General features: G+C 40.3%; 1 protein-coding gene across 1 annotated transcript in view; it reads left to right on the top strand.

Moving 5' to 3' along the window:
* LOC106872448 (uncharacterized) overlaps positions 1-10,000 on the top strand; it is a 42,564-nt gene that overhangs the window by 21,865 nt on the left and 10,699 nt on the right. Inside the window, exon 2 of the mRNA XM_052970858.1 lies at positions 1,499-2,067. Coding sequence (XP_052826818.1) covers positions 1,499-2,067 — 569 coding nt within the window. The remainder of the gene's footprint in view (positions 1-1,498; positions 2,068-10,000) is intronic.

Genomic DNA, 10,000 nt, shown 5'->3' on the forward strand with positions numbered 1-10,000 from the left:
TATAGTAGAAGACATTTGCCCAAGGTGCCACACAGTGTGACTGAACCCAGGACCATGTGGTTGGTAAGCAAGCTACTTATCCAGGCCAACCAATGACTCATGAGTGGTTTTGGTAGACAGAAGCTAAAAAATGTATACTTATAACTGTAAGCATGACTGTGTGGTTAAGAAGCTTGCTTTACAGCCACATGGTTTCAGGTTCAGTCAGGGCAAGGTGCAAGTGTCTTCTACTACAGTCCTGGGCCAACCAAAGCCATGTGAATGAATATAATAGACGGAAACTGAAAAAGACCTGTCTTTTATATGTGTGTGTGTGCGTGTTATGTATCCATACCAGCATGGAAGCTGGATGTTAAACGATGATGATGATGATGATATATATATATATATACACATGATCAGATTGAGCCTGGTGCAGCTCTGGCTCACCAGTCCTCAGTCAAACCGTCAAACCCATGCCAGCATAGAAAGCAGACGTTAAACGATGATGATAATACACACACACAACAGGCTTCATATATTCGGTTTTCCTCCACCAAATTCACTCACAAAGCATTGAGCATTGGTTGGCCCAGGACCATAGTAGAAGACTCTTGCTGATGGTGATGCGTAATGGGACTGAACCCAAAGCCATGTGGCTGCAAAGTGAATTTCTTAACCACACAGCCATACCCATGTCTCTTAATGAATTAAAATTCTATAATTTATCATTTATGTTGGTGCACACTTTAAAGAGTAATGTCCATTGTGTCGAGAAATGCTTTATTTCTAATCACAAATGATGAGCTTCATTTTTGTTTTCTCGCCTAAAACTCATAAAGGTCATCTGTTGACAGACTTTGAATGGCAACAGTTGTTTCTTAATAAATGAAAGGTTTTTTGTTTTTTTCCTACTGAGAATACTAATGTCTGATATGCATGTGTGTCTATGTGTAGATATAAATTTGTATCTGTCACATTTTCACACCTTCACACCTACATACACACATGTATACGTTAAGATCACTAGCATTCTCTCACACACACGCAGCTTCTCGTCTTGGGTTCACCACTTCTTTGTTATCTCCCCTTTTTCTTAGCTCTCCTGTGTGATCCTTCTGTCCGGTATTCGCCATGATAGATCGCTAACAACTACATTCATATTTTTTTCTCCTTGTTTCTTTCTGTGTTCCTTTCAGTTGAAGAGCGTAGGCTCAAAACGTCAAAGACTTTCTCTATTCCCAAGCGTTAAACTAATACATCCATTTGTTGTTTACACCACCTGTCTTCGTCTGTTGTTTTTTCCGTAAATTCTCCCATATATATATATGTGTGTATGTGTAAATATTTGTATGACTCAAACAAATAAAAGAAGTCCAGTATACTTTTACCAAGTTGACACTACACAAAAATGCACGCAGAAACACATGTAGACGTTTTCTTGCTGTGTGTGATGTAACAACAGACAAAAATTTAGAAATCCTTTTGGTGATCTCTCTCTATTCTAATCTATTTTCAGGTAAAAACCAGGAGCATGTGAACCATATAAAAGAAATTATAACACTACGAAAGATTATATCCACAACAGTACATACGAAATCATTATCACAGGTGCCAATCAAATTTACAAAACCTAGCAAACCACCCTTGAAAAATATCACCAAAAATGAAACCATCGTAAAAAAAAGCCAATTAGACAAAGTATTACAAATTGGAGAGACATTAAAAAACAAAACACTGGAAAAACTGTCAGCGATTGGTGTGATAAAGACTCGTCCAGTGATAAAGTTTATAAGCGAGTCTTTCAAATTAGATCTGAACATAACGATGATAGATCTTGCAGACTTCATGAAAGACACTCATAACTTGAACCAAGTCAAATTAACGAAAGGAGATATAAAAAAAAATATACCTTTGCAAAACAACTCCACTAAACCAGTGTCAAATGGTACTGCGGCCAGTCTGCTAACGAACAGTTTCTGTCGGTGCTTTCACGTGCAGTGTGTCTGTTGTGCTTGGATTAACATGACCAAACTGCATCTTAGTGAGAAAGCATGTGCAAATTTTACACTTTTACCAAAATTTCAAGTAAGTACTACTGGAGTTCATTTGTTTGTTTTTTTTTGTTTTTTTTTTTAATATTTTGTTATGGTTGTTTCTCCATGTTAGCATAAATTGGATGATTGTATAATAACAAAGTATTATTTTATTTTTACAGCCAGATACTCTTCATGTAGCTAACCCTTGATTAAGCAATTTTTTTTTATTCCATGTTCCTTCAAAAGTGCAGAGCTACAGGACAATTCGCTAACAAGGAATGTCAACATCAATTTTTTGCACAGACACTTTAATGTAAAAATGTAGACTGGAAGCATTCGCAGGGATATGTGCACTTACATTTACACAACATATGCACACATACATACATACACACATACATACATACACACATACATATACATACACATGCATATACACACACATGCATACATACATACACACACACATGCATACATATATACATGCATGCATGGTGATTGTTCCATCTTCACAGATAGTTGCTGTCTCCTTGTGCGTTCATATTTTCAATGGCATTTCTGATTTTCCATCCATGACTCGCTTCCGTACCATTTGAGCGCGATCGTTTCCAGCTTCACCTTACTGGCGCTTGTGCCGGTGGCATGTGAACAAAACATTGGACTGACTCCTGTGCAGGTGGCATGTAAAAAACACCATTGGAGCGTGGCCGTTGCCAGTACCTCCAGACTGGCCCTTATGCCAGTAGCACGTAAAAGCACCCACTACACTCTAGGAGTGGTTGGCGTTAGGAAGGGCATCCAGCTGTAGAAACTCTGCCAGATCAGATTGGAGTCTAGTGTTGCCATCTGGTTCGCCAGTCCCCAGTCAAATCGTCCAACCCATGCTAGCATGGAAAGCGGACATTAAATGATGATGATGACCTCCCAGATAACTATTTAGTCCCATTGCAGGTCTGCATGATTTGAAGCGTAAGTGACTGATGAAAGCTGTAACTTACTGTGTGCTTCCAACTTGTTAGGTCTGCACACATCACCACTCTTCTGTCAGCGTAACACTTTCAGTAGCTAGGTTGACCAATGAAAAAGACATCTGTACATCATTGGAATGTAATGATAAATGCTTGTGCCACACGAGTACCACTCCCTGACTCTCTGTAATTAATACCAAGTGACAGGCCGAAGCAAGATGAACAATAATCACATGAAACTACAGGTTTTACATCCGAGTATTCCTCTTGTAGAAGGATGCTGTGACAATAGCTAGGTGGGTCACTCACTCATCAATGCGAGGTAACCTTGGGCATGGCTTTAAGCAGTATCTTGTAGTGGAACTCTGGTTCAAGAGTTCCAGAGTTTTAAGGAGTATGGAACCACCACTTAGCCACTATTGTTCTCAGGTCTGCTCTAACCCAGATAAATAGCACCTGTCAAGGACATACATGCATGCATGCATCGGTATAATAGAAAAAAATATGAACAAGCCATCTCCAAGTATCAAATCAATTTCTAACATATTGAAGAAAGATATATAAAAATATAGCAAGAAACCATGAAAAATCTAGATGGTGAAGGGTGATGATTTGATGTTGATGGGTACGTTTCTGGATGAGGTAGAAATAATTTCTCAGTGTTGATTTGGCTTAGGTAAATAAGTAAAGTCCATGATATTGCAGGTGAAAAATTCATAAATGATAGAAAGGTAAGATGCTGGTAGTACTTTACAGCTGTTTCTGGGACAGTTGCATGTTAGATGTAGATCTGTGCATTTTATTTGCAACACAGAATGTGATATGTAACCGATCTGTCATCTGAAGATATAGTGTAGTGTAGTACAGATGTGACTTATACCAGCTATAAAATTATACCACCCACACATAAGAAGAAAACTTCTCACACACCCTACCGCAACAACCTAAACTACTTCTCTACATCTCTTCTCTTCCTCACATTTCCATTTCATGCACTATACTAACTTCCCACTCCCCAATCCTGTCCTCTTGGCCCTGTCTCACTGTATCATTGCTATCTGCTAGCCCCTGGTCTGTGTGTTTCACCCACATGTAACAAGAAAACTTTTCACACGTCCTGCCCCAGCAAACCAATATAGATCTCTACATCTCTTCTCTTCCTCACATTTCCTCCTTCATGTTCTATGCCTACCTCTCACTCCCCAATCCTGTCCTCACAACTCTATTTTTCTGTATCATTGCTATCTGGTAGCCCCCCCCCCTCTTTCTGAGTAACCTTGTACCTCCTCTACAGCAAGACACCTGTCTCCATTTCACTATAACCTTTCATCATCTAAGACAACATCACCCCCTCCAAAACTCCCTCCCTTCTTGGTGACCCTATCAGCGCAGGTGCCACTTAAAAAGCATCCAATCCACACTGTAAAGTGGTTGGCATTTAGAAGGGCATCCAGCTGTAGAAACTTTGCCAAAACTGACCTCGCCTGTGCCTGTGCTACATAAAAAAGCACCAAGTCCACTCTGCTGGGTGTTTGGTGTTAGGAAGGGCATCCAGCTGTAAAAATCCTGCCAAAACAGTCACATACGTCTGGTGCAGGCTTCTGCCTGGCGGGCTCCTGTCAAACCGTCCCACCTGTGCCAACATGGAAGGTGGACATTAAACAATGATGATGATATAGTATACTTGTAAGCTATACTAGCTGTTGTACCTTCTTAAAGCTAAAGGTGATGAAGTTATCTCTAAGAGGCTCAACTTGCTAGAAATAGTAACCCTATCACCACTTAAACTACCATTCCCTAAAAAAGGGAAAGTCTGATTATACAATGTCATTCAAAATAATCTATATCTAATTAAACGACGGAATGGTCACAGCTGAAAAATATTTGATTGTATCTCTTGTAGATTAAGATGGAATTAGGATTAAGGAACAATAACATCTGCTGCAAAAGTTGACCGATCTTTTAATGAAAGAAATAGTTAAAATCTCTTTGCTCTTTCCAGATGTTGTCAGTGAATTGCTGCAACTTTCAGACATAAAATGTTTGAACAGAGTTTAACAAAACAATAGAAGTTAATTTTTATTATGAGACATTTTCAGGAATCGTATTGATGTTTCCAACATTTTATTGCCGGCAAGATTTTTATCGGTACATTTTGAAATGGAATCTTGTTGCACAGCTTGAAATGTGTGGAGAACGCAAACCTTGTGGTAATTATAAATGAAATGAGTTGCAATTCATTGATGAGTAATTTGGTTTGAGGTTGTGTGGGCGTGTGAAACTTCTTTCATTAGACTGTGACCATGCTGGGGAATCACCTTGAAGAATTTTAGTCAAATAAATCAACTCCAGTATCATCATCATTGTTTAATATCTGCTTTCCATGCTGGCATGGGTTGGATGGCTTGACTGAGGACTGGCAGACTGGGAGACTGCACCAGGCTTCAATCTGATTCAGCAAGGTCCTACAGCTGGATGCCCTTCCTAACGCCAACCACTCCGAGAGTGTAGTGGGTGCTCTCTATGTGCCACCGGCACGGAGGCCAGTCAGGCGACACTGGCATCAACCACACTCAAATGGTGCTTTTTATGTGTCACTGGCACGGGTGCCAGTCAGATGGCACTGGAATCGGTCATGCTCAAATGGTGCTTTTTACACACACACACACACACACACATGGGTGCCAGTTAGGTGGCACTGGCATCAGCCACGACTATGATTTCACTTGACTCAACAGGTCTTCTTAAGCACAGCATATTGCCTGACGACTGAAGGGTACTTTTAAATGGGCCAGTTATGCGACACTGGCATTGGCTGCAGCTACAATCTCACATGGCTTGTGGGGTCTTCTCAAGCACAGTATATCTCCAAAGGTCTTGGTCACTTGTCATTGCCTCTGTGAGGCGGTCACTTGTCATTGCCTCTGTGAGGCGGTCACTTGTCTATTTTTTTACAAGCCTCATCCATAATCTATTGGTCTCTTTTGCTGAAGTGGTCTGTTACAGGGACACCAACACCAATTGTCAGACAGTGGTGAGAGACAAACACAGACACAAAGACATGCACACATATATATATACATATATACAATGGGCTTCTTCCAGTTTCCATCTACTAAATCCACTGACAAGGCTTTAGTTGACCTGGAGTCATAGTGCCCAAAGTGCCACATTTGAGATTTTTTTTTTTTGTGACTTTGTCGGAGATGGAAAGGAATTCCAATAATCTTTTGTGGGGCCTTCCAGAGGTGTACTTAGGACTAAGTTACTGCTGGGTCCTTTCTATTTTTAAGATAGTGGGGGTGGGGGTGGGGGCACGATGCAGTCCTTGGACCCATCAAATCCTGTCAAACCATGCCAGCATGGAGTATAGTCATTAAATTATGATGGTGGTGGTGGCAGGGGCATGCCAAAGCTGACATAGCGACATAACACAATTCTGTGGCTCATTGGATCCTCTGAAACCATCTAGCCGATTCCTGCATAGAAAATGGCCATTAAATAATAATAATAATGATGATGCTGTTTAGAACCTATCTTGTTGATTCTTACTGTTAATGATGATGTTCCTATTGTTTAGTACCAGGACCATCCTAACCCCATAAAGTAGTAGCAGTAGTAGTAGTAGCTGCAGGCATGGCTGTGTGCTTAAGATATTCACACCTTAACCACATGTGCAACAGTTCTCAACGCCTGTGGTTGTGTGCTTCGTCACAACATAACTTTATATTTATTTACTTCATTTTGAAATAGTATTGTCATAAACTATAAAGTGTCTACTGAATTTTGTCCTACATTCATGGCCCGGTGAACTACATAGTTACTGTGCTGTTGTCATCATCACCATCATCACCATAATCATTTTCATGTCTGTTTTTTTTCTTTTTTCTCCATACCTGCATGGGTCGGATTTATTTCTTCTCCAACACAACATTCCTCCACTTGTTTATCATCTCCTTTGCAAGGCTCCACTTCCCTAAGATCAGCCAACACCACTTCACCCCCAGCACTGGGATTCCTCTGTACCACCAGGAAATCATGTCAGTGACTGGGTAGATAGATGAGCAAAGAAGTATGTTCAATACTTTATAACAGTGTATATATGAGGGTGAGTCAAAAAGCAATGCCATTTTGTTTAGGACAGGTATAATTACCAACACAGGAACATGTATCATACATCAAAATGAAGCTGGTCCTCTGTGGATCACATCCCTACTCCTCAACACAGTCACTGTTTCTCTCAATAACAATGTTCCACCTTCGAATGAGAGCATGTATCCCTGCCCCGTAAAATTCTGTTGACTGTTCTTTGAGCCACTTCTTCACTACAGTTTCCACTTCCTCGTCACTGGAATAATGTTTGCCTCTCAAACCCTCTTTCATGGGGCCGAAGAGATGATAGTCTGAAGGCACTAAATTATTCCAGTGACGAGGAAGTGAAAACTAGTGAAGAAGTGGCTCAAAGAACAGTCAACAGAATTTTACGGGGCAGGAATACATGCTATCATTCGAAGGTGGAACATTGCTATTGAGAGAAACGGTGACTATGTTGAGGAGTAGGGATGCGATCCACAGAGGACCAGCTTCATTTTGATGTATGATACATGTTCCTGTGTTGGTAATTACACCTGTCCTAAACAAAATGGCATTGCTTATTGACTCACCCTCATATTATTATAAATGAGAGCAACAACGACTAACTGTAAGTGTTTGTACATTGTTTTAATAGCAACTCTGACTCCTATCAAAACACAATCGTTTCTGTTTGAAAAGACACTATCTCAGATCAAAATACTTGTCAAACAAGAACACGTATTGATTACTGCACCGTTTGCTTGGTCTGAGTTAAATAAGTGATTTTTGTTATCTTGACCTTGTTCACGATGGCCCACAGTGAGGTTCAAGAGATATTGCTTCTTGCCTTATGTGATTACTGCAGGATAGTGTTGAACAGCAGGTGTCTTATGTTTCCATTGTAGATTGTCTTCTATCTTTTACTTGTTTCAGTCGTTGGATAGTGGCCATGCTGGAGCACCACTTTGAAGAATTTTTTGAGTCAGATGAATTGACCCCAGTAACTATTTTTTTTTTTAAGCCTGGTACTTCTTTGGATGGGGTGGGGGCAGTCGATTAGATCGACCCCAGTATGCAACTGGTACTTAATTTATCAACCCCGAAAGGATGAAAGGCAAAGTCAACCTCAGTGGAATTTGAACTCAGAACGTAAACACAGGAGAAATACTGCTAAACATTTTACCCAGCATGCTAACGATTCTGCCAGCTCTAGATTAAATATTTTACCTGTTTTATGTTTAAAATGGCCAGATCCAGTCCCTCACACCTTAGTCAACAAAGTCATTTTAAAAATAAGCAGTCATATTATCCAAATCTTGAAGCTATAAGATTATGCTTGATTAATTCAAAACAATGTGAATAAATAAGCGTTATATTTGACAGAGTAAGCTGAATGCTAAAGGGTTAAACTGATTTGGTCAGTGTTCCTCTTGAACAATTGCAAGTTGATGGTGGCAGGCAAAGCATGGACGGGGGGAAAGAGTTCCAGAGGGATGCTGTTCTAAGGAGGAAGAATTGTGCGTATGTGGGGTTTGTTGTGAAGTGGAGCTAAAAATATGGATGACGAAGGAAGCGGGGAGATGTGCAAATCAAGAGTACCTGGGTGGGGGTTATATGAACCCTGGCTGCTCCAAGGAGCAGAGGCCATAAGTTGGAATGTGTTGGCAAGTAATTTCATTACCAATCAATCAGATGGATCTGCTTTGAATCCAGCCTCAGATGTGGAAGAAGAGGGTCTTACTTGAACTTTGTAGAGAATCTGTAGTTGGTTGGGGCTGAAATATTTTCTGGCTTTGAAGTGTTTGTGGTACACTTTTTGCTATGTTGAAGATATGAGTTCATGAGGAGAGAAACTTAGTGGTGACAGTAAGGCCTGGTATTTGTAACAACCTTGGTAGCTCTAGTTGTGTGTTATTCTTAACGGTGGCATATGATGATTTGTGTGAAGGTCTGCCATGATTCGGCCTAGTATAATTGGTGGGGCATAAAAACTTTTCCTGTTGCACGAGGGACCTGCTACAGTTTATTAATAAATCATTCCATTTTGTTAAATTAAAGTAATAAAAAACTGCATTACGAATCTAATGTACTACAGTAATTGTGTAGTATCTAAGATTAGCATTAAACTGTTGTCATATAAAATGCTAATAGCGATTACTGTGAACAACATCTGATATTGTTTTGTTAACAACCCAAGAATTTGACCTGACTAAATCCTTATTTCTCTGTGTATATTACTCTTGTAAAAAAAATTATAAACAGAGTAGAGTCTATGATGAAATTACAAATTTTGTCTCCATAACATCTGGCCACAAGTAGTCACACAGGATGTGTACTTGTAGAATACCACTTGCCATCTTTGGTAAGGGTGCAGTGCTCATCTAGCATATCCAGAATTTTAATTCCTGCAGAAGCATCATCTCCATGCAACCCAGACATTTCATATGCTTCCATGGAATTTGATCACAGAAACATCTTTCCAAGGCATGGGTTAGACAGTTTGAGTGGGGCTGATAAGCCAGAGAGCTGTATCAGGCTTCAGTCTGATTTGGTATGGTTTTCTACAGCTGGATGCCCTTCCTAATGCCAACCACTCCAAGAGTGTAGTGGGTGCCTTCTTCTATATGTCACTGGAACTGGTCATGACTATGGTTTCACTTGGCTTAACATGTCTTCTCAAGCACAACAAATCACCGAAGGTCTCGATCACTTCATGAGTCTCAACATCTAAAACCATGCTTCACCACCTCATTCCATGTCTTCCTGGGTCTACCTCTACCACAGGTTCCCTCCACAGTTAGAGATTGGCACTTCTTTGCACAGCTGTCCTCGTCCATACACATCACATGTCCACACCAGCACAGTCTTCTCTCTTGCACACCACATCTGATGCCTCTTATGCCCAACTTTTCTCTTAAGACACTCACACCCTGTCATACA

Source organism: Octopus bimaculoides, chromosome 9, assembly GCF_001194135.2.
Source record: "Octopus bimaculoides isolate UCB-OBI-ISO-001 chromosome 9, ASM119413v2, whole genome shotgun sequence".
In the NCBI taxonomy this organism is placed as follows: domain Eukaryota; kingdom Metazoa; phylum Mollusca; class Cephalopoda; order Octopoda; family Octopodidae; genus Octopus; species Octopus bimaculoides.